The sequence below is a fragment of the Rhea pennata genome, chromosome 26 (genome assembly GCF_028389875.1).
Source record: "Rhea pennata isolate bPtePen1 chromosome 26, bPtePen1.pri, whole genome shotgun sequence".
NCBI classification, from domain to species: domain Eukaryota; kingdom Metazoa; phylum Chordata; class Aves; order Rheiformes; family Rheidae; genus Rhea; species Rhea pennata.
This window is the reverse complement of record NC_084688.1, coordinates 1,516,312-1,539,661: the sequence shown is the minus strand read 5'-3', so window position 1 is coordinate 1,539,661 and position 23,350 is coordinate 1,516,312. Positions and strand designations below refer to the sequence as shown.

Genomic DNA, 23,350 nt, shown 5'->3' with positions numbered 1-23,350 from the left:
CCCCCCCCGCCCGGGGGACACAGCCGAAGGAGGGCCATGTTCTCCTCTGTCCTTTATTCAGCACCAGGTCACTGGGTTTATACACAGTATAGAATAAATAGGGTGCCCCACCCTCAGCTTGGCACGCAGGCTCCGCGCCAGGGGAGCGGCACCGCCAGCCCCCCCACGCTGGCACTCCCCTGGCACAGCCACACTCCCCCCAGGCTTGGCTGCCCCGTGGCAAAGGGCAGGGTCACAACAGGCGGAGAGCAAGAGCTGAGTGCGAGCGCCTGAGAAAGGGGAGGAGGGGGAAGTGTACGGCTGGTAAATAAACCTCTCGGCTCTGGGGACAGAGCCAAGCAGGGGTTCCCAGGCCCAGACGGGGCAGCCAGTCCCCACTGCCTTTGCACCAGTTTAAACAGTGACAGGAGGGACTTTAATCATTAACAAATCATGCCAAAGTTTACAGAAAGTAAGTGGTTTTCCTCTGCATTAATCTCCTGGAAGGTCTGAATCTGCAAAACCCCCTGCGTACACCACACTTGGCTCCCCTGAGGGCTGTGCAGAGCGTTCACGGGCCCCACGGCACAGGGGGCACGCGAGGGTTTGTTGAACTCCCTCAAGACTCCAGCAGTTATGGGAGGAAAACCCTTCCGTGCGCCCGCCCTGCCCCGCTGGGCCCTCTAAGGAGCCCGAGCCCGGAGAGAGGAAAGGGAATGGCAAAGGCAGGCAGGGAAGCGCTCTCCCCGCCTCGGGGGAAGCTAAGCGGTACCACGGTTACACCCTTCAGCGGGCCAGGACTGATGGGGACGCGCCACCCCGGTGCTGCGCCTGGCTACAGCCACGCGGCTGTAACCACCGCGGTCAGCAAGAGCTGCCGCCTGAGGCGACGGCTGCCACGGCAGGGCTGGCCCGGCCCCCCCAGGCAGCGGCCTTCCCGGGGGGCTCCCCACGTGCCCGCGTTCCCCGACGACGTCCCCAGCCGCGCAGGGAGCTAAGGGAGGCGGAGAGGAGCGAAACGTGGGAGGGTCCGGGGGGGCCGGCAGGCACTGGGAGGTCCCAGCTTAGCACAGGGACGTGGCCAGGGCTACAGGATGACGCACGGCGGGCGGCTGTTGGTGATTTTCTCGAGCGGTTCCCCATTCCTCGCTCTGCGAATCGCTTCGATCAGCTGAGGAGACAGAGGCGAAGGGGTCGCGCCCACCAGCGCGGGCCGCGTCGCGGTCCGGCGCCGTGCGGGGCGCCGCGCCGCTCTGCAGCGCTCACACGTAACAAGGGTGAAGGCGAGACAGCGCCACGGGCCCGAAGCACAGCGACGCCCCATCAGCCACGGCACTGACAGCCAGGCTTTAAGGAGAGGAGCGGAGCCCCCAGAACCTGCCCCGCTTCCCCCGCGCGAGCGGCAGGCCAGGCTCGCGCTGAGGGCGGCTGCTGCCCGGGGAAGGCAGGTGGGACCGAAGCGTGGCAGGAGCACGACGCTTCCCCACCCCCCGAGCTCTGCAGAACTCGTGGGCGATGAAACAGAGACACTGAGAAGCCTCAACGGGGAAAAAAAAAAAAACGGCCACAGGAGACCTGGCTGCCAAAACAAGCCTCCCTCTAGGGCCTGTCGAACCCGGCTGACACAAGGACCTGGCTGGGCCCCGGTACTTACGTCTTTCTCGTAGGGAAAGCCTCCATTCTCCAGCTTGGAGAAGACCAGCTGCCCATTAATTTCAATCTCGAAGGCACCTTAAAAATATGCAAAGCCAAGCTGTAAACCCTGCTGCTGCCCGTGCCATGCTGTTAAATCCCAAACCAGCCACGCAATCATTCCTGTCATGGCAACGAGCGCCGGAGAGGCGGAAACACGGCGGCTGGGTCCGGGTTATCTCCAGAGCTGCCCGAACGTAGCCTGTGTGGCACGACTGGGCCAGCAGGCACTCGGAGCACGGCCAGAAGAGATGCGGAGGCTTCTGGAGGCTTCTGCCCTGCTCTTGGCAGACTCTAAAAGCCTCTGTGTCCGCAAAGACGCCGGTGAGGGGCTGGGACAGCCCTTGTGACGTGCAGCTGTCACACAAGCAACGCACAAACTGCCCCAGGAGCCTCGATGCACAGCCCAAAATCACAGACTCATCCAGACCGCGAGCTTTAAACCCGCTCAGCCCCTCCACCCTCCCTGCACGTTCCTGAGGAACGGCGCTGAGTTTCCCCATGCTGCAACGGGGCCAGGCCCGGGCCTCACCTGTGCCCCCGAGCCTGGACTCGATCTCAATGTCGGGATACTCCTCCTTCACCGCGCTCGCCAGCTCCTGGTACGTTGCCTCGAACCCACAGGGCTCGCTGGATGCAGGGGGAGAAGCAGGTCAGGAATAGGGGCAGGCAGGTCACTGGGGGGCCAAGGGGTGAGATAGCACCCCTCACCCTGACACCCCCAGACCCAACACCCTCCTTCCAGCCCCCTCAACCAACGCGGCCCCCCAGCACTGCCGGTTCCCCCCACATCCCTGTGTCCCCTCCCCAAATGCCTCCACCTTCTCAGCCTCTCCCCACTCCTAAAACACCTCTCAGCCCCCAAGTCCCTCTGCGCTCCCTCACCCGCCCTCCTCCAGCCCGGCTACCGGCTCCCCGCCGCCTCTCCTGCACCCTCCAGCCCCCCGAAAAGCCCTGCGGTCGCCTGCAGGCCCCGTCCCCGCCCAGCTCCCCCGGTTCCTGCCCCGAAAGGCCCCTCTCCGCCCCGGCCTGCCCCGCCGCCGGCGCCAGCCCCGGGGGAAGGTGGCCGCGGGCCCCGACAGGGCGCACGGCACGGCACGGCCCTCACCAGTACTCTACCACGATGCGGACCCGGTGCTCGGGCCCGGCGGCAGCCGCCGCCGCCGCCTCGGCCTCGGGCCCGGGCCCGGCCCCGGCCCCGGCCCCGCCGCTCATCGCCACCGGCCGCCCGCTGCCGGCTGCCGCTCGCTTCCGGGTGCCGCCCACGTGAGCGCGGCGCTTCCGGCCCCGCTGCCCCGCCGCCTCGTCTGCTCGGCGCCCGCCGCGCCCGCCCCCTGCCGGCGGGAGGAGCGCGCAGCAGCGGCGCCGCCGCGCCGGCCGACGGGGACCCCGCGGGGGCGCCGCGGCACCCACGGGAGCCCCGTAGCGCCCGTGCGAGTCCCACGGCACCCGCGGGAGCGCCACAGCACCCGTGCGAGCCCTGTAACACCCAAAGGAGCCCCACGGCACCTGTGGGAGCCCCACAGCATCCGTTGGAGCCCCACAGCATCCGTTGGAGCCCCACAGTACCCATGGGAGCCCCATGGCACCCACGAGTGTCCCATAGCACCCATGGGAGCCCCACAGCACATGTGGAAGCTCCATAGCCCACATGGGAGCCCTGCAGCACCTATGGAACCCCCATAGCACTTGTGAGAGCTCTGTAGCACCCACGGGAGCCCCACAGCACCCATGGGACCCCCATAGCACTTGTCGGAGCCCCATAGCACCCACAGGAGCCCCACAGCACCTGCTGGAGCCCCATGGCACCTGGCACCTTATGGGGCCCCCACGTCCCTGGTGGGAACCTCACAGGCAGCCCCATGCCTGCCCCGCGGCCCCCCACCTCACAGCCCCCCACATCTCCAGCCTCCCCACTGCATGGCACCCCACATGCCATGGGGCCTGCCCCAGCCCCGGACTGTCCCCAGGGCCCCTCCAGCTGCACCCACACTCCCCCCACCCGCCCAGCACCCCGGGGCGCCTGGACACCTGGGTCCCCCCTCAGCTTCCCCGTGGGCCCTGCTGCCCCGGGGCATTGTGGGAAACTCCCCATCGCCCGGCGGGGCTGCGAGGCCGTGGGGCCAGGGTGGGCAGGGGCCCCTAGCGTGGTGCCCCACGGCGGGCGCCCCACGGCGCGGCGGCCGCAGCGTGATGTCAGGCGGGGGCGGGAGCTGGCACAGGTAGATAAAGGCCGGGGAAAACAGGAATCCCCGGCGCGGCGCGGCACGGCACGGCACGGCACGGCGGGCGTCTGCAGGTAGGAGCCAGGCCGGGGGGGCCCTGCGTGGGGCTGCAGCGCCCCCAACACCCCCGACACCGGGGCCCCGCTCTGCCAGCCTCCCGTCCCTGACGCTCCTTGCTCCCTGCTCTTCCTCCTCTTCCTCCTCCTCCTCTTCCACCTGGCTCGGCCTTGCTGCCGCCGTGCCCTGGCACCGCGACGCCCCCCGGCCCCATCGCTCCCACGGCCCTGAACCCCCGGCATGGGGCCTCACTGGCTCCTGAACTCTGCCCCATAACCCCATGGCTTGGTCCCTGCCCCATAGCTCCACGGCCTGGTCCCCTGCCCCATGACCCTGAGAGCCCTGGTCCCCCGCCACCCTACGGTCCTGGTCCCCTGCCCCGTAACTCCGTGGCCCTGGTCCCTTGTCCCATAGTCCTAACAGCCCTGGTTTCCTGCCCTACAACTGTGGTGACCCTGGTCCCCTGCCCCATGGCCCTGGTGGCCCCTGGGCCATCATTAACCCGATAACCCCATGGCCTGGGCCCCTGCCCCACGGCCGTGGTGGCCCTGGTCCCTTACCCCATAGCCCCATTGGCCCTGGTCCCCTGTGTGTCCCAACCCCAGGGTGCCCCGTGTCCCCCCACCGACACCACCGTCACAGCTGTACGGCCAGGGCCGGCATCCAGGTGGCCCGAGGCCACGGTGAGGGGCTGGCAGGTCAGCAGCAGGACAGTGCCACTCCCTGCGGGGTCTCCCCCCGCCCTGCACCCTGACCCCCCGGCTCAGCCAGGGCACCCCCAGCACCGAGGGCCAGCGGGCGCCGTCAGCCCGGCCGGGACAGGCCGGGGCCGGGGGCATCGCCCCGTCGTCCCCAGCGCGGCCCTGCCGTGTGCACCAGCCCCGGCCGCCTCGGCCCCCGCGGACTTGGACCCGAGCTCGCGGCGCCGTGGGGCCCGCGGGAGGCGGCGGCCGTGGGGCCGCCTGCGGGCGTGAATGATTAAACTGGCAGCCAGGCCTGCGGTGCGGGGCCAGAGGAGCCCTTCGGGACGGGACGGGACGGGACGGGACGGGGGTCCGTGACCGCCTGGTGCCGCAGCCCGGCGGTGGCTCGGTGCCGACACCTGCGCCTGCACCCGCTGCCGGAAAGAGTCTGCCTGGTTTGGGGCCAAAACGACGGGAGCGTCGGGATGGAGCCGCGGGGCCCCGGCAGCCAGCCCGGGCAGGGGCCGCGTGGGCGGCGCGGACGCGGGCGAGGGTGCTGGCGCGGCGCGCTGCGGCGCGGGAGGTCTGCGCCCCGCGGGGCCGGCGCGGCCGCCCGGCCGGCTCGGGGCCGTTCCCACGGCGGGCGCCGGCTCCGCGCCCCCAGCCCCGCGGCGCTGCCGGCCCCGGCCCGGATGCCAGCGCGGTGAGGTGGAGCTGGGAGCGGCCGCCAGAACTGGTTTGGCCGGTGAGGAGGTGTCTGGGCTGGGCTCCGAGACGCTCCGCTTCCTCCTGCCGCCACCGCCCGCCTGGCACCGCTCCGCTCCGCACGGCTCGGCTCCGCTCGGCTCGGCTCGGCTCTGCCTGGCACCGCTCCGCTCAGCTGCACTGGTACCGCTCCACTCCACTTAGTTTGGCTCGGCTCAGCCCAGCCCGGCTCAGCCCAGCTCGGCTCAGCTTAGTACTGCTGTGCTCTGCTTGGCCCGGCTCGGCTTGACTCGGCTCCACCTGGCTCAGCCCAGCTCGGCTTCACCTGGCACCGCTCCGCTCGGCTCAGCCCGGCCCCACTCTGCTTGGCTCGGCTCAGCCCGGCTCGGCTCAGCCCAGTTGAGCTCGGCTCAGCCCAGTGCAGCGTGGCTCAGCTCTCCTCGGTCTGGCTCAGCCAGGCACAGTTCAGCCCGGCTCGGCTCAGCCCAGTTGAGCTCGGCTCAGCCCAGTGCAGCGCGGCTCAGCTCCCCTCGGTCTGGCTCAGCCAGGCACAGTTCAGCCCGGCTCGGCTCAGCCCAGTTGAGCTCGGCTCAGCCCCAGTTCGGCTCAGCCCGGCTCGGGCCGGTGCCGGAGCCGGAGGCACTGGGGCTCTCGGCGGCGGTGTGGGGGGACGCGTGCCGCGGGGCCGGGCCGGGCGAGGCGCGGGCGGGCGGGCGGGCGGGCGGCGAGGCTCCGGGCTCTCGCAGCGCAGCCGCCCCCCCGGGGCCGCCGGGCTCCATTCCCAGCGCCCCGATCCAGACCAGGGTTTCCCGGCCGCCCAGCCAGGTGCTCCGCGTCCACCCAGGCACCTGGGCGCGGGGCACCCGCAGCCCGCAAGAGCCAGCCTGGATCGCTGCAGCGCGGCGGGAGCGGGCTCCCCCGGGCAGGCCCACTCCTGCCACGAGCTGGCTGGGTCTCAGCTGGGATGGGGATGTGCTGGGCAAGGGGTGGGGGCGGTCGCCCTGCCCCTCTGCTCCCCCATTTGCTATGGGGGGCCTGATCCAGAGACCGAGTCACAGCGTAGGAGCCGGCAGGCTGACCCTGGAGCACAGGGGGGGCAGATCTCTGCCGCCTGCCACGGCGCCGGGGCACAGCGCCACGGACACCCCCAGCCTCAGCCTCCCGCGCCGCCCCCGGGCGCCCTGCCTGGGTGCAGAGCCGGGAACATGGGCCCGAGCGGGCTGGGGGCACCGGTGCCCATTGCAGCCAGGGCAGGAACGAGCTGCGGGGGGCAGGAGGGGCCGTGCTGAGTCACCTCGCCGCGCGCTGACTCACCGCTTGTCTGGGCCCAGGCGGGGGCCGGGGTGGGCTGCCCGGGGCAGCGGCGGGGCCGGCACGGGGGCCAGCGGCGTGGCGGGGCCCCCGCCAGCTCCTGGGGTGCCTGTGGCCTCCATGCACGCAGCCCCAAACCCCAGAGCCTGCCCCCCCCGCCCCCCAAAGCTGGCACGAGGACCCAGGTGTCCGGGCCCAGGCAGGGCTGGGGGCAGCGTTCAGCTGCAGGACCCCCCCCCTCTGCCCACAGATAATGCCATGGATGAGGGGGCTCAGCCGAGCAGCCCCCTGGAGCCCCCCGGGGCGGGCAGCGAGGAGGAGGAGGGGGCCGCCGGCCCGCCCCCCACGCACGGCCTCTGCCCCGGCGAGCGGGACGCGGGCGAGGGGCCGCCCGCCGCCGACGTCAAGCGCTCCCAGCCCCTCTTCATCCACGCCGGCAGGTGGGTGGGGGGTCCCGGATGCCTGGGTCCACCCAGGGGCATGGGAGGGGGTGAGCGGGGGGGGGTGAGCAGGGCGAGGGGGCAGGCGCGGGTCGGGGGGCCGGGAGCCGCCGCGGCCGGGGCGCTCTCAGCCCCTCTGTGCCCGCAGCCGGAAGCCGGCGCCGGAGGAGCCGCGCGCCTCGTCGCTGCCCTGCATCCCCAACCCCTTCCCCGAGCTCTGCAGCCCCTCCAACTCCCCCATCCTCAGCAGCCCCACCGGGGGGCAGGGGCCCCCCCGTGAAGGCGCCTCCCACGTGAGTGTCCCGGGCACCCTGCGGACGGGGCTGGGGGGGGGGGTTTGGCTGTGTCGGGGTCCTCCGACAGCCCAGCACCGGGTCCCCTCCCGGCTGCGATCTGGGGGAGGCCGGCGCTGGGGCTGAGGCCTGGCGCACTCGTCACAGTGGCCCCAGGCCTTGCCGTGGCGGGGATGGACCATGGGGGAGCTGGGGGAGGGATTGGGCGCCCCCCCCCAGTGCTGCTGGCACTGGGCACATCCTGGCTCCCATTTTCACCCTCGGGAAGGGGTGGGAAATGGGGAAGGGGGGCCCTGGCGTCCTGGGGACAAAACCAGTCCTGGTGCCACCCATGGCCCACAGAAGGGCTGTGCCCATGTGACCCCCCCCCGGGACCCCCCGGCTGTGCCGTCCCCGCAGGAGAGGGGCTGGGAGGAGGCGGCTGGGGGGGGCGCTGGGGGCGGGGGTCCGCGGCCGAGGCCGCGGGGGTCGCTGAGGACGCCCCCGGCGCGGGCGCGCAGGTGGTGAAGGTGTTCAGCGAGGATGGCGCGTGCCGCTCGCTGGAGGCGGCGGCGGGCACGACGGCGCGGCAGCTCTGCGAGACGCTGGTGCGGCGGGCGCACGCGCTGCAGGACCACAGCTGGGCCCTGGTGGAGCTGCACCCGCACCTGGCCCTGGGTGAGCACGGCGGCGGCGGCGGCGGGCGCCGCGCGAGCCCCCCGGCCCGGCCCGGCCCGGCCCGGCCCGGCCCGGCCGCCGGCGCTGAGCCCCGCGCCGTGCCCCGCAGAGCGGTGCCTGGAGGACCACGAGTCGGTGGTGGAGGTGCAGGGCGCCTGGCCCCCGGGCGCCGAGAGCCGCCTCGTCTTCCGCAAGAACTTCGCCAAGTACGAGCTCTTCAAGAGCAACGGGGTAAGCGGCCGCAGGAGCGGACGCCGCGGGCACCGGAGGGGGGTCTGGACCCCCCCCCCCGGGGACCTGGACACCCTACGGGCACCTGGGCGCCCCACCAAGACCAGGTCGCCCAACAGGCACCCAGGCACCCCATGGGGAGAGGGACACCCGACGGGGACTAGGATGCCCCATGGGAACTGGGATGCCCCACGGGGACCTGGCCACCCCGGGGGGCCCAGGGCGCCCCATGGAGACTCTGAGGCCCATGCGGGCTGGGACACCCCATGAGGAGCAGAGTGTCCCGGGGGGACCTGGAGAACCCCCCGGAACCTGGGCATCCCGCAGGGACCAGGATGCCCCATGGGGACCGGGCTCCCCGCAGGGACCCCAAATGCCCCGTCCGTCTCCGCTGACGCCCCTGCCCCCCCCAGCAGTCCCTCTTCCCCGAGGTGATGGTGGCCGGCTGCCTGGAGGTGAACAAGAGCATGGCGCACTCGGAGCTCATCCAGGTACGGGGCTGCGGCGCCGCGGGGCACCCCGGGGAGCCGCGCGCAGGCCGCGCCGTCACCCCTCGTCCCTCCCCAGAACTTCCTCAACTCCGGGAGCTGCCCCGAGGTCCAGGGCTTCCTGCACCTGCGGGAGGCCGGCCGCAAGGTCTGGAAGCGATTCCACTTCTCCCTGCGCCGCTCGGGGCTCTACTACTCCACCAAGGGCACGTCCAAGGTGAGGCGGCGGCGCGGCGCGGCCCGGCACGGCCCGGCACGGCCCGGCACGGCGCGGCACGGCCCGGCCCGGGGGGCTGCGCTGCCCGCGGCGCCCGCCCGACGCCCCCTCCCCGGCCCCCCAGGACCCCCGGCACCTGCAGTACTTCGCCGACCTCACCGAGTCCAACGTCTACTACGTGACGCAGGGCAAGAAGCGCTACGGGACGCCCACCGAGTTCGGCTTCTGCATCAAGGTGGGGCTCGCTCTGCCCCCCGGGGCGCCGGGCCCCCCCCCGCCTGCCCGGCTCCCCTCCGCGCCCCGGGAGCTGGCACGAGGCGCCGGCCCCGGCCCCGGCCCCGGCTCCGGCCCCGGCGGGTTTCGGCCCAGCTCCTCCGGGGGGTCGCGGGTGCGCCCACGCCGGGGGACGGGGCCCCCCGTGACGCCGCCGGCCCTTTCGGCAGCCCTGCAAGGCGCGGAGCGGCACCAAGGGCCTGAAGCTGCTGTGCAGCGAGGACGAGCAGAGCCGGACGTGCTGGATGGCGGCTTTCCGCCTCTTCAAGGTGCGCCCGGCGCCGGGCCGGCCGGAGCCGCCGCCGGCCCCGCGCCGGGAAGGGCCCCGTCCCCGCGGGGCGCCGGGCGGCCGTCCCCGCGCCGTCCCCGAGCGATGCGGCCAGGCGTCCCCGTCCCTGCTGCGGGGGGACCTGGCTGCGTGTCCCCATCCCCGTCCCTGGGGGATGCCGGACAGGAGCCCCGGTGCCCGTGCGGGGCAGAACCCCCCCGCGGGGACGCCCCGGCCCACGGCGCTCTCCCCCCCCCCCCCCCCCCCCCCGCAGTACGGCATGCAGCTCTACCGCAACTACCAGCAGGCGCAGGCCCGGCTCGGCCAGCCCCCCTGGACCGGCCCCACGCCCCTGGTGAGTGCCCGGCCCGGCCCGCGGCGCCGCCGGCCCCCCCGGCGCCAACGCCCCCCCCCCCCCCCCCCCCGGGTGCTGCCCCCGCCCCCGGCGCTGCCGGACCCCCCGGCGCTGCCGGCGCGGCTCCCCGCCGCCCCCCCCCAGCTCTCCCGCCGCCCCGCAGCGGAGCGTGTCGGACAATGCGCTGGTGGCCATGGACTTCTCGGGGTGCACGGGCCGGGTGATCGAGAACCCCAGCGAGGTGCTGACGGCCGCCCTGGAGGAGGCGCAAGCCTGGAGGGTGAGTGCGGGGCGACGAGGGGGACCCCCCCCCGCCCCCGGCGCGTGCGGCGGCCCCCGCGCCCCCGCTGACGCCCGCTCCTTGCTTTGCACGGCCAGAAGAAGACGACGCACCGGCACAGCCTGCCGGCGGCCTGCCAGACCTCCCCGCTCAGCACCGGTGAGCAGCGCCCGGCCCCGGCGGCCCCGGCGGCCGCGGGCGCCCGTGCCGGGGCGCCGGGCTGCGCCGAGGCCCCCGCGCGTAAAGCCCATCTCCCCGCAGCCATCCACCGCACCCAGCCCTGGTTCCACGGGCGCATCTCCCGCGAGGACACCCAGCGGCTCATCGGCCGGCAGGGCCTGGTGGATGGGTACGAAGCCGGGGGGCTACGGGACCCTGGGGGCTAGGGGACCCTGGGGGCTACGGGACCCTGGGACTCCCAGGGATATGGGGCCCCTGGGGGCTACGGGACGCTGGGGCTTGCCAGGGGATTCGGGACCCCGGGGGGGGGGTATGCAATGGCCGAGGCTGCAGGGGGACGTCGGACCCTCCCTGGGGCTCAGGGCCGGGGGTACTGGACCCCAGGGTTGGGGTCTGGGGCTCGCAGGGGACCCCCTGGGGACAGGACGAGCCAGGAGACGCCCCAACACCCAACAACGAGCGCAACCCCGGCCGCACTCGCAGCCCGCCGGAGGCACCCAGGGGGCGTCCCGGCCTGGCCGGGGGGCTCGGTGGGCGCCCGGGGACGGGGGACGCGCGGTGACGCCGCTCTGGGGCTCGCAGCGTCTTCCTGGTGCGGGAGAGCCAGCGCAACCCCAAGGGCTTCGTGCTGTCCCTGTGCCACCTGCAGAAGGTCAAGCACTATCTCATCCTGCCGGTGAGTGGCCGTGGCCGGGCTGGGGGTCCGGGGGCCGGGCCGGGGGTCCGGGGGCCTGGCCGGCGGTGCGGCCTGACGCCCGCCGTCCCTGCAGAGCGAGGAGGAGGGCCGGCTCTACTTCACCATGGATGACGGGCAGACCCGCTTCGCCGACCTCATCCAGCTGGTGGAGTTTCACCAGATCAACCGGGGCATCCTGCCCTGCAAGCTCCGGCACTACTGCACCTGCGTGGCCCTCTGAGCCTGGCATGGCACGGCACGGCTAGAACGGCATGGCCGGCACGGCATGGCCAACGTGACATGGTCCTGCATGGACGGTGTGGGCCTGCACAGCATGGCCAGCACGGCATGGCCAATGTGACATGGTCCTGCATGGATGGCATGGGCCTGTATGAATGGCATGGTCCTGCACAGCATGACCGGCACGGCATGGCCAACGTGACATGGTCCTGCGTGGGTGTCATGGGCCTGCACAGATGGCATGGTCCTGCATGGCATGGCCGGCACGGCATGGCCAACGTGACATGGTCCTGCATGGATGGCATGGTCCTGCATGGCATGGCCGGCACGGCATGGCCAACGTGACATGGTCCTGCATGGATGGCATGGGCCTGCATGGATGGCATGGTCCTGCATGGCATGGCCAGCATGGCATGGCCAACGTGACATGGTCCTGCATGGATGGCATGGGCCTGCACGGATGGCATGGTCCTGCATGGTATGGCCGGCACAGCATGGCCAACGTGACATGGTCCTGCGTGGGTGTCATGGGCCTGCACAGATGGCATGGTCCTGCATGGCATGGCCGGCACGGCATGGCCAACGTGACATGGTCCTGCATGGATGGCATGGGCCTGCATGGATGGCATGGTCCTGCATGGCATGGCCAGCATGGCATGGCCAACGTGACATGGTCCTGCATGGATGGCATGGGCCTGCACGGATGGCATGGTCCTGCACGGTATGGCCGGCACAGCATGGCCAACGTGACATGGGCCTGCACGGATGGCATGGGCCTGCACGGCATGGCCAACATGACATGGTCCTGCATGGATGGCATGGGCTTGCACAGATGGCATGGTCCTGCACGGCATGGCCAACGTGAAATGGTCCTGCACGGATGGCATGGGCCTGCACGGCATGGCCAACATGACATGGTCCTGCATGGATGACATGGGCCTGCACGGCATGGCCAACATGACATGGTCCTGCATGGATGGCATGGGCCTGCACGGATGGCATGGTCCTGCACGGCATGGCCAACATGACATGGTCCTGCATGGATGGCATGGGCTTGCACAGATGGCATGGTCCTGCACAGCATGGCCGGCACGGCATGGCCAACGTGACATGGTCCTGCATGGATGGCGTGGGCCTGCACGGCATGGCCAGCACGGCATGGCCAATGTGACATGGTCCTGCATGGATGGCATGGGCCTGCACGGATGGCATGGTCCTGCACAGCATGGCTGGCACGGCATGGCCAACGTGACATGGTCCTTTACGGATGGCATGGGCCTGCACGGCATGGCCAATGTGACATGGTCCTGCATGGATGGCGTGGGACAGCGTGGGCAGCACGACGTGGCAGAGCAGGGCCAGCATGGCACAGCCAGCACAGCATGGCTGGGCATGGTCCTGCACGGCACAGCCAGCATGGTCCTGCGTGGTCCTGCAGAGCACAACTGGGCACAGCCAGCACGGCTCAGCCGCACGGGTTGGCACAGCCGGCACGGCGGAGGGTGGGGGGCACCGGCCACCGCGTCCCCTGCCCGGCCTGCGCGCCCCCCCGGGGCCGCTCCAACTGTGACGTGTTTTATACGAGCGAGAATAAAGGTTATTTTTGCAGAGCTCCCCGTTCGGCGCCATCCGGAGCCAGGGAAAGGCCGGACGGCGCCCTGGGGGCGGGAGGGCGCCCGGCCCCAGCCCCGGCCCGGCCGAGCGGGCGCCGCGCTGCTCCCGGCCGCGGGTGCCCCGGCGGCCCCGGTGCCCCCTCCCCGCCGAGCCGGGGCCGCGTGGCAGCGTCCCCGTGTCCCCGCCGTGTCCCCGCGCAAAGGCGCCTCCGTGCGCCCCACGCAGCCCCGCCGCCCCCCGGCACCCCGTGGCCGTGAAGCCGGCGCGGGAACACGCCGCGGCGCTTCGGGGTGAGCGGGGCCGGGGCGCGGTGCGGCGCGGTGCAGCCTCACGGGCACCCACTTCTTCGGCCTCGCCGAGGAGGTGCTGCCCGACATGAAGCGGCGCCGCGGCGGCCACATCGTGGTCAGCAGCAGCAGCATGGGGCTGCAGGGTGCGGCGGCCCGTCCGCCTGTCCGCCCGTCCGCCCGTCCGTCCGTCCTCGGCGCCACCTCGGCTCACCGCCCCCGCCGCTCGCCCAGGCGTCGTCTTCACCGACCTCTACGCCGCCTCCAAGTTCGCCGTGGAGGGTTTCTGCGAGAGCCTGGTGGTGCGAGCCCTGCGCCCCAGCACGGCGCGAGCCCCGCGGGCGCCACGGCCCGCCGCGCCGGGCTCCCAGCGCCGCCGCCGGCGGCAGGATCAGCCCGGCGGGGCCGGGGCCGGTGACGACGGCGTTCGAGGCGAAGGTCCGCGCGGAGGCCGAGCGCGCCGGCCCCTCGCAGGCCGACGCCGAGACGGCCGACAGCTTCACCCGGCTCTACCCGGCGCGCGCCCGCGCCGCCGTCGCCAGCCTGGGCCAGAGCGCCGCGGAGGTGGCCGCGGTGCCGGCCCCGGCGCCCTCGCTGGCCGAGGAGCCCGTCAGCCCTCACGACGGGGCACGTCCCCAGCGGCCGCCCGCCCGCCGGCGTTCCCCCTCGCAGGCTGCGACGGGCCGGGGCCGAGCCCTGCTGGGGACGGGGACGGGGACGGGGATGGAATGGGGATGGGGATGGGATGAGATGGGGATGGGATGGGGACAGGGATGGGGATGGGCGTGGAATGGAATGGGGATGGGGACAAGGATGGGAACGGGATGGGGACGGGGACAGGGATGGGGACGGGGACAGGGATGGGGATGGGATGGGGATGGGGACAGGGATGGGGATGGGGATGGGGATGAGATGGGGATGGGATGGGGACAGGGATAAGGATGGGGAAGGGATGGGGACGGGGATGGGAATGGGGATGGGGATGGAGATGGGTGAGGAGGGGGATGGGGACAGGATGGGGATGGGGATGGGGATGGGGATGAGGATGAGGATGAGGATGGGAATGGGATGGGATGGGAATGGGCATGGAGAAAGTGATGGACGGGCAAGGAAAGGATGTGGATGGGAACGGGGACAGGGCTGGAGATTGAGATGCGATGGGGATGGGGATAAGGCCAGGGATGGGGATGGGGGGGACAGGGTGAGGGATGGGGCTGGGAACGGGGACAGGGATGGAGAAGGGGATGGAGGGAGGGGGACAGGGCTGGGGGTCGGCAGTGGGGCTGGAGGCTGGGACCGGCTGGGGATGGGGACAGCGGCTGGGATGGGGATGGAGAAGGGGACGGGAACAGGGATGGGCAAAGAGATGGGGAAGAGGACGGGGGCGGCAGTGGGGACGGAGACGGGAAGGGGGTTGGGGCCGGGGCCGGGGCGGTGACGGCCCCGTTTGCAGCACACGCTGCGGGTGATCGAGGCGCCCCGGCCGCCCTTCCGGCACCGGACCGGCGCGGCGTGCGCGCCGGCCGCCTGCTCCGCTGGGAAGCCCGCACGGCGCAGCAGGGCGCCCGGCTCCTCGGCCTCCGGTAGCGGCCGCCCGCCGCGCCGGCGCCGCCGGCGGCACCGCTGCAGCCGCCCCGCCGCTCCGGGCGCCTCTGCCGCCCCCCGCCCGGACGCCTGGGCCCCTCTCGCAGCGGGAGGGCGGGGGGTGCAAGGGGAGGATCCTGGGGTCCCCCCCCCCACCCCGCACTGGGCCGGGTCCCCGGGGAGGCCGGCGTGGGAGCGGGCGCTTGGAGGCGAGCGGGACCCGCGTGGGGTTTCACTTCCTGCTCCCGGCCCGAAATAGCGCCGGCGGCGGGCTGCATTAAAATCGGGAGGGGTATTTTTAACCAGCACCGGGTGAAAAGGTGCAGCGGCTTCCTCCGAGAGCGCGGCGGCCGTGACGGGGCTGGGAAGGGCTGGCAGCTGCCCCCGCGCCCCCCCGCGCCGCCCCGGCCCCCACGCGCCCGCAGCAGCCCCGGCGGGTGCGCAGGGGGCCGGAGCCGGGGGCAGGGCGCAAAGGGTGCACGGTGGGGTCAAGGAGTGCGTGGTGGGTGCAGGGGGCTGGTGCAGGGCGCGGGGGCCGGTGCAGGATGGGTGCAGAGGGCACAGGGATCGCCGCAGGGCGGACGGCGGGTGCAGCCGGCGCGGCGAGCGCTGGGTGCAGGGATAGAGGCAGGATGCAGGGGCGGGAGGTGTGGGGCGGGTGCTGGGTGCAGGGACAGACGCAGGGTGGGTGCAGGGTGCATAGCGGGTGCTCAGTGCGAGGATTGATGCAGGGTGCAGGCTGCTGGGCGCAGGGATCAGTGCAGGGATCAGCGCACGTGGCGCGCCGGGCAGGAGGGATCTTCTTGCAAAAATCTCCCCCCCCGCCTCGCCGCCCCGGCACGAGTTACTGCCAACGTGGGGCCGACGGCCCTCGTGGGCATGGCAACGGCGCGGCACCTGCGGCCGCGCGGGGCCGACATCAAAGCGCCGCGCGCAGACGCGGCCTCCCCCCCGCTGCGGTTTCTGCCGATTTGACTAACTTTCTCCGCTCCGGGGGGCAGGCGAGGGGGGCGGCGGGGCCCGGCGAGCCGCCGCCGAGCCGGGGGGGGGGCCCCTGCCGCTGGCTGCAAAGCGGAGACCCCCCCCCCCGGGGCGGCCGCTCAGCGGGGTGGGGGGGGGGGGCCGGGCCCCGGTGGCCCCCACAGCCCCACTGGCGCCCCGCCGCCCCCCTGCCGCACCCCGGAGCGGCGGCCTCGGCAGCGCCGCGGCCAAGCCAAGCACCAAGCTGGCCCGGGCCAGCCGCGGGGCTCCCGCCGGGCCACCGCCGGGGCTCGCAGGCGGCGGGCTGCCACCTGGGCCACGCTGGCGGCCCCGACATCAGCTCCGGCCAAAAAGCATCGCCGCCCGGCCCAGGAGCACCAGCTCCGGCCAAGGTTGTCTCTGGCCAAGGAGCATCACTGCACGGCCCAGGAGCATCGTTCCCAGGCCACGAGCATCGTTCCCGGGCCACGAGCATCGTTCCTGGGCCACAAGCATCGTTCCCGGGCCACGAGCATCGTTCCCAGGCCACGAGCATCATTCCTGGGCCACAAGCATCGTTCCCGGGCCACGAGCATCGTTCCCGGGCCACGAGCATCGTTCCTGGCCTGGAAGCTCCAGCTCTGGCCTGGGAGCATCATCCCCGGCTCAGGAGCGTCGTCTCCGGCCCGGGAGCGTCGGCTGCAAGGAGGGCGCCGGGCCGGAGGCTCTGCCCACGGGGCCGGAGGCGCCGCCGGCTCTGCGGCGGTTCCGCCGAGCCCGAGCGGCTGCAGGGACTTTCCTTCCCCGGCGAGCCTGCGGGGCCCCTCGGCGGGCGCGCGCCGCGCTCTCGCTCCCCGGAGGGTTTCGCTAGCGGCCCAGGTGCGCGGCGCTGCCGCTATGCAAATGGGAGGCCAGATATAACCCCGCCGCGGGGAACGTCTCGGCGGCGCAGCCGGCCGGGCGGCGGCGCCCCGCTCCCCGGGGCGCTCGCTTCCGCGCGGCCAAGCGCGGCGGAGGCGGCACCAGGCGTGACCTGCACCCGCTGCCCCCGGCGCGGCGGCAGCCAGCCCGGCCCGGCCCGGCCCGGCCCGGCCTCGGGCCGCCTGCGTGAGCCGCCGGGCCCGGCGCCCTCCTCGCGCGGCGGCGGGAGCCCCGCGGAGCCGCCCGCGCAGGAGCCCCGCGGCACGGCGCGCCGCGGCGTGACTCAGGCGCCGGTGGGGAACGGGGACGACGAGGAGGTGGTGACGGTGACTCAGTTCTCCCTCGCCCGCTTTTCTCGCCGCAGCCGCTCGCCCGCGGCCCCGCCGGCCTCGGAGGAGACGGCGGCTCCGGACGGCGCCCGAGCCGCTCAGCGGCGCAGCTTAGCGCCGGGCGGCTTTGCGGGAACGTTCGCGCCTCGCAGGAGGCGTCTCAACGCGACGGGCGAAGCGAGCTCCTCCGCGCCGTCGCAGCCTGCCGGGAGACAAGAATCTCCCCGTCATAACACGCCCCGAACCCTCCTGCGAGGCCGACGCGCGAAGGGTTTCTGGTCCCAAGCACAGGAATGCCGAGCGCCCGCAGCCAGGGACGGGGCTCGCCCCCGGCACCCTCCTCCGGCACCCAGCGGGTTAACCCGCTCCAGGCCCTGGCAGCGGGGCAGAGTGGTTAAAACAATTCTTCCCAAGTTTCACAGCAAGGGGGAAAATAATTTTTGCTGCTTGTCTTTAATCGAGAGGCTAGGAAGGAAACGAAGGCAAAAGGAAAAGAACAGGGATCCTCCCTTTTTGTGCTGTTTTCTGCCGCTGGCTCCCACCTCGGAGGGCCCGGCCCGGGCGCACCGACCCCTCCGGGGAGGGCCCGTGGAGCGGGCGCCCGCGCTGCCGAAGCGCTGCCGCGCTGCCGAAGCGCCGCCGCGTCGCCCTGCCGAGCGCTCCTCCGCCCGGAGCCGCCGGCGCGCGGCCCGGGGCAGCGCCCCGCCGGCGAGGACGCGCTGCGTTTCTAAGAGCCGTGTCATTCGGACGCGCCAGGCATCCCCACCGACGCCGGGAATCCCGGCTGCGAACGCAGCCACGAGCGTTCCCCGCCGCCGCGTCTCAGCACGCAGCCAAGGCCGCCACGAGCTCACACCTCGGGGCTCCCTGCTCCCCCGCGCTTCTGCCAAAGCCTGGTTTCGCTATTACTGCTTTCAGCAACACCAAGCCGAAGAGGACGGCGTATCTCGGCGCGCCGCAGCGAGCGAGCGAGCGCCACGGTCCGACCCCGGCGCCTCCCGGCCCGTCCGTGCAGGCTCCCCGGGGCGCCGAGGGGAAGCGCCTCCGCCTCCGGCGGGCGGCCGGGGCTGGACGCCTGCCCCCGGCTCGCAGGGGGCCGAGGAAGGCGCCCTGCCGCCCCCGGGGCGGAGGAGGACCGTATCGTTCATCTATTAACCAGAGCTGAACGCTGATACCACTTCTCAGCAGTTAGAAGAGCAGACCATGTTATCTCCAAATCTCGGAGTGCAGCAGCGCTCCACCAAGAAACTAGCTGGTGTTCTGCTAACCACAGCCGCCGTGATCAGCTCGGCAGCTCTGAGTGGAGCAGCTACATGCTGGTCACAGGTTTCATCACATCTTTTTGATTTACAGATCTAAAAAGTGATAGATTCAAGCCTAAGGAACAGCAGCTCCCAGTCCCTGGAATTCAGGGTCTTCTCTGAACATGTTTCTGTCAAATAAACAGAATTTGCCGTTCACTTTTCAGACCTGAGCATTATCAGCATCTGTGTGTTTCGAGCTTTAAGGAACAAGCTTTGGCCTTGCAAGAGCAGTGAAGCACAGCACATCAACACAGCAGCTGAGATTCCTGTAACAATTACGTACATGAAATAATTTACTGAAATTCAAAGAATTTCAAAAAGGATTTCAAATAAATTTCAAAGGAAATAGATATTTCAAGAAGATTTTAACACAAAAGACTTGTTTCTTAACGCTAAAACCCAGTCTCCTAAGTGTCATCTGAGTTGCACAGTCTGAATATAATTCATCAATAAATAAATAAACGAAGTGAAACAGAAGAAACAGGTGGCTAGAGCGCGTTTAAGAGAAAGACCTAAACAGAAGTTTGTTCCATATCAAAAATCAGCCGATTCAGGAGCGGAATAAATCAGACCAACGGCAATTAGTGAGGGGCTTCGTTTTCCTTTTTCCTGACCAGATTGGCAAAGCCCTTCGCCCGAGCCCCCAGAGCCGGCGGGCCCGACGGGCCCCAGACCGCACACGGTACGCGTTAGACGAAGGGGCGCTGCCAAACCGGCCTCCCGCCGCCCACCGCGGCGCCGCTGCGGTTTGGTCCAGGAGGAAGGCTGCTCGCTCCCCGGGGAGCGCTGCAAGCTCCAGCCTCTCCCCCAGGACTCAAAGGGAGGCGAGCGGCCACCAGCGTGAAAGGGGCTGGTCCCGGCCCACGAGATCCCGGCACTGCGGGGGGCTGGCGCGCCTGACTCGCCATCCCTGCTCCCAAGGCAGGATTAAGACAGTCCCCGGCCCCGGTTTGGGTAGCTGCTGGCACACGCTCGTGAAATGTTTTGTGAGCATTACACAGCACATAAACAGCACACATATAAACACATTGTTTTAATAAACGACTGGGTTGAAATTCAACAACGTGATTATTCTACAGCAGGGCTGTAACAGCGTGATCACTCATTAACTCCAGACAGTACTTTCGGTTCAGCATGTCTTAAAAACATTACTTTGCCCAAGCTGTGGTGGGAAAACGGTGCCTTCTAGGGCAGATGCTGTGAAAACCTTGATCTTTCCTTTCAAAAACCTGGCAGTATTGCTCACATTGAACTTTCTGGAGGCTCAGTGGTTGACTGCTCACTTTATCTGGGAAGCAATAGCAGTAGGTGGCTGAAACCCTGCCTGGCATTAAGTGAAGAGTGGGAGAGCAAACGCTGAAGAGTATTTTCAAGGATTCGGTAGTGGTGTGAGAAAGAAACTGGTGGTGTTGCACAACATGTATTCAGCAATCTGAGGAGCTTCCTGTGCAAACAACAGTTACATTTTACTATGTGCAATTTTATTAATTTCTGTTGAACCATGAGGAGCATTTTCACCAATCACGATGCATACATAACTCAGTTGCTTTCCCCAAGAAAATGCAGCGCTCTTTCTATGAGACATGGAATTATTTAACAATTTACACTAAATGAAACAGGAAACTGGCTTAAGCCACTCCAGGTCTAGACTATTGCTCAAAAGATCCTCAGATGATCGGGTTAAACCATTTGTGAAGCTGCAACCTCAGAAGTCACTCAAAAGAAGGATTTTTTTGTCATGCTGTGGCAATGGGTATTTATTAGGGAGAAGAACAAACATCTAACTAATATGTGCCTCATCGTGAGAAAACGGCCATTGGAAAAGATTTTAAAACTATTTTATACCTATGCACATAATAATGAACAAGTTAGCAAAATAATTTTCCTTACTCACCTCCCAAAGATAAGCAGAATCTAGCACTTCTATAGTACTTTAGATATCAAAGCACTTTTGTAAACTAATTTATCCTTCTTCATATTCCTACCAGAAAAATGAATGAAATTCTACCTTAAAAAAAATCAAGGAGAGAGAAAGTGTCTGGTCTAAGGTAAAAAAAAGAGCCCAAGTCTGAAGCAGAAATGGAATTCAGTATCCCTTGCCACTTCATTCAGATCTTTATGCCCCAGCCTTACTTCAAAGAAACATATTGAACACTATGAATATTGGCTGGCACAATAACATTCAAAAAGTACAAAACAAATGTTGATATCAAAATATACAATGGATGCAAAAAGTCCATCAAAATACACCTAACTCTACATTACAAAAAAAAAACAAAAAAAAAAAAAACAAAACAAAAAAAAAAACTTGTAAAGAATAAACATACACTCAGCAAAATTGTTATCAAATTCATATCTTCAGCACAGTGACTAATAATACAGCTGCAGAACAATGATTAGATTAAAAGAACTATTTTTAAAACCAGCTTCAAAGTAATTGTAAATACTCATTTTGCAAAACAGCACATTTCACTCAGAGGGATATCCCCGCGTAAAACCAGACAGCGTGATTGAATTGTCAGCTCCCACACATTCACCTATGAAGATTCTCACGGTATCTACTGCCAGGACATGGTGACTCCTGCTCCGAGTCCAACACATGCTCTACTCTGCCAACGGGCACTTCGCTTTCACATTGCCATTTTAGAGCTGATCACGGACTGGATGGAACAACTGCACGTTCTGCTGCTTAACTTGAGCAAGAGCCAGGCAGGGACACAAGTCACAGCACAGTCTCGTTCTCTTACTAAGCACCCATTAGAAAGAAGCACTTCCCATCAACAAAAATCAGGATTTTCCCCAGACTGCTGGACAAGTCAACCAATGAGTTCATTGGGTATTCCAAAATGTATACAATTTAAAACCCCACCCCCCAAATAGGTCTTATTTCTTATTTTGCTTATATTACTAAGATGTTTGTGGGGAATGACTTTTAAGAAAGTGAACAGAGAGGTAAGAAAAATGAAAGTGTGGTGGGACCACATGCTCTTTAAGGCTCAGGGGAAAACCATTAAAAATGAGTTAATACACCCTCCCCAAATATATGTTTTCTGTGTTTCAGTGATTAGCCATTTTAAGACCATAGGAATCGAAACAGTGAGAAAACGCTCTTCCTATGCACTTCTGACTATACATCTGCTCAACCAGACAAAATGGCAGTAGAGAATAAAACACTTCCGTGCTGAATTAAAGCAAACACTATAGAAACAAACGCGTGTTAAAAATTAAAAACATCTTAAATTGCTATTAATTTTCACAAAAATAAGTTCATATAAAATCTCTCTCTCTACTTCTGGTACTTATACAGTACCACTCACCACAGCAGCTAGACATAGATGCTACAGAACAATGAATTATTTGTAAAACACAAAAAAAAAACAAAAAAAACCAAGAAAAACAACAAAACCATCCCTCTGACATTGATCGTTTAAAAACTGACATAGAAAAATATTCAAGAAATTTCTTTATACTAATTAAACAAACAACCCTCCCCCCAATCTAAAACAAATCCTTTGATCTCAGAAAAATCAATCCTTTTATTTCAGTACTACTCTGTGTTCTCCTCGCGCTATATGTGAGGAAAACTCGTATCGGTCATGGCTTCTGTACCCACACATGTTGCACTCGAAAGGATCACGGAATCCATGGCAGCCCATATGGATGGTGAACATCACATAATCCAAAAAGAGGACGCGACAATGGTCGCACCGGTAGACCCCGATAGCTTCCCCTTCCTTATTGATGACCTTAAAGGCATCACGTGGGCATATGGCAGGTGGCTTGATTATGTCATACGGCCTTGGAAAATCCTTCAAGGATTGGAGGCCATTACGGGCTTGAGGGGGGATCATTTGGCTTTGATGGAAGGTGTGATTCTGCCGTTCCTCATGGTTGCTGTCAGTATCTGTGGAGTCTTGGCCACTGTTGTTTGGGGAAAGGCCTCTATCAGAAGACAAACTTTTGTCTCTTAGGTGGGTATGGCTCTTTTCTGCATCTTGTGAGTTGCCGTTTGGCATTTCAGAGCGGGTCAGTGGTATGGGATACAAACTGCTTATGACAGGGACCATTTCCGAAGTGGGAGCTGGCGGTGTCTGCACAAGAGGACGCAAGGCTTCGGCCCCAAGGTAGGTGATTGCATTATTTATGGCCTGGTCCATCATGCGTCCTTGCATTATGTCACTCTCCTTTTCATACATGAAACTTGAATTATAATTAACATCAAAATTATGTCGTTTCTCACCTGCAAGAGAGCAAAAGTATTAAATTATCAAGTTGGTTAAAGAAGTATTTAAATTCTGTGATGTTCTTCCAGTAGTCTGGTGGTAGTTTCTGGAAAGTAGAAAGATATGGAATGTTCTCTGTGGAAAATAAGCCATTTGTACATTTTTTTAAAGCCCAAGACTGCTGAAAACAAAAAAATCTAATAGACAAGGTAGTGACTACTTATTGGCCAAACCATCATTAATTTTTCTTATTACTGTGAGATCTAAGAGAAAGATTATCATCAAGAAAAGCTTCCATAGATTAATTTCTCTCATCCTTTTTTCTAGGAAAAGGTAAATGATCCTTAATGAAAAAAGAAGAGCAAAACATATTTCTCTTTGGGTGTGCCAGGACTGAATATTCTAGATGAGACAGAGTGGGAGGAGAGCTAAGAAACTGCACATTCTGCACATGTCTCTTCAAACAAGGGATAAGGCAAGGAAGGGTACTGAATGTAGCACACTGGAACTAGTTTTCTACATGCCAGGTCCAAGGAGGAAAAAAAAAATGCACCCCAAAAGGGCCAAAGTCACTTTTTTTTGCGAATGTCTAGAAATAAATAACTGAATTCTGTGGTTACAAAAAACTTAAAATTGTTCATAGCTTAAAAAAAAAATCAGAACAACTGTTCCACGTGCAAGTGACTTACAAACATCAGATCCACTAATCTTTTAGTTACGGTAACTTGAGTAGTACAGATGTTTATCAGTCACCTGTCAACACCATGACTCAATGTATATGAAACTCATCAAGTTTCACTGTAGAGGCAGAAAACCAGGAGCTCACGTTTCTTTCTTCTAAAACACTCAAAAAGGTTAGTGAACCACAAAAGTGTAAC

At 65.8% G+C, this 23,350-nt stretch overlaps 4 protein-coding genes across 4 annotated transcripts in view; 2 read left to right on the top strand and 2 right to left on the bottom strand.

Moving 5' to 3' along the window:
* Positions 1–35: 35 nt before the first annotated feature.
* On the bottom strand, positions 36–2,886 carry MIEN1 (migration and invasion enhancer 1). Its single transcript, XM_062595597.1, has 4 exons — positions 2,780–2,886; positions 2,204–2,301; positions 1,634–1,710; positions 36–1,150 (listed from the first exon to the last, which is right to left on the bottom strand). The coding sequence occupies exons 1-4, from the start codon at positions 2,884–2,886 to the stop codon at positions 1,067–1,069; spliced, it is 366 nt and encodes a 121-aa protein (XP_062451581.1). The 3' UTR covers positions 36–1,066.
* A 4,024-nt stretch (positions 2,887–6,910) lies between these two features.
* On the top strand, positions 6,911–12,860 carry GRB7 (growth factor receptor bound protein 7). Its single transcript, XM_062595348.1, has 14 exons — positions 6,911–7,092; positions 7,241–7,385; positions 7,886–8,042; positions 8,152–8,273; positions 8,687–8,764; positions 8,841–8,978; positions 9,103–9,213; positions 9,422–9,520; positions 9,794–9,874; positions 10,038–10,154; positions 10,253–10,313; positions 10,416–10,503; positions 10,917–11,010; positions 11,105–12,860. The coding sequence occupies exons 1-14, from the start codon at positions 6,911–6,913 to the stop codon at positions 11,249–11,251; spliced, it is 1,620 nt and encodes a 539-aa protein (XP_062451332.1). The 3' UTR covers positions 11,252–12,860.
* LOC134151062 (retinol dehydrogenase 8-like) lies at positions 12,103–14,738 on the top strand. The gene is given in 6 exon segments (XM_062595347.1): positions 12,103–12,248; positions 13,191–13,297; positions 13,386–13,479; positions 13,541–13,724; positions 14,605–14,662; positions 14,665–14,738. Coding segments are annotated over 6 exon segments (663 nt in total).
* Positions 14,739–21,785: 7,047 nt separating this feature from the next.
* IKZF3 (IKAROS family zinc finger 3) overlaps positions 21,786–23,350 on the bottom strand; it is a 32,046-nt gene continuing 30,481 nt past the window's right edge. Inside the window, 1 exon segment of the mRNA XM_062595613.1 lies at positions 21,786–22,489. Within this exon segment, the coding sequence (XP_062451597.1) occupies positions 21,786–22,489 (704 nt within the window).

Bases quoted from the DNA above. Each gene is read 5' to 3' on its own strand.
- MIEN1 (XM_062595597.1), bottom strand. From the start codon at position 2,886: ATGAGCGGCGGGGCCGGGGCCGGGGCCGGGCCCGGGCCCGAGGCCGAG. The intron at 2,302-2,779 runs GTGAGGGCCGTG...CCCTGCATCCAG, and splicing joins CGCATCGTGGTAGAGTACTG to CGAGCCCTGTGGGTTCGAGG. The intron at 1,151-1,633 runs GTAAGTACCGGG...CTGTCTCCTCAG, and splicing joins GCTTTCCCTACGAGAAAGAC to CTGATCGAAGCGATTCGCAG.
- GRB7 (XM_062595348.1), top strand. From the start codon at position 6,911: ATGGATGAGGGGGCTCAGCCGAGCAGCCCCCTGGAGCCCCCCGGGGCG. The intron at 9,875-10,037 runs GTGAGTGCCCGG...GCCGCCCCGCAG, and splicing joins GGACCGGCCCCACGCCCCTG to CGGAGCGTGTCGGACAATGC. The intron at 11,011-11,104 runs GTGAGTGGCCGT...CCGTCCCTGCAG, and splicing joins AGCACTATCTCATCCTGCCG to AGCGAGGAGGAGGGCCGGCT.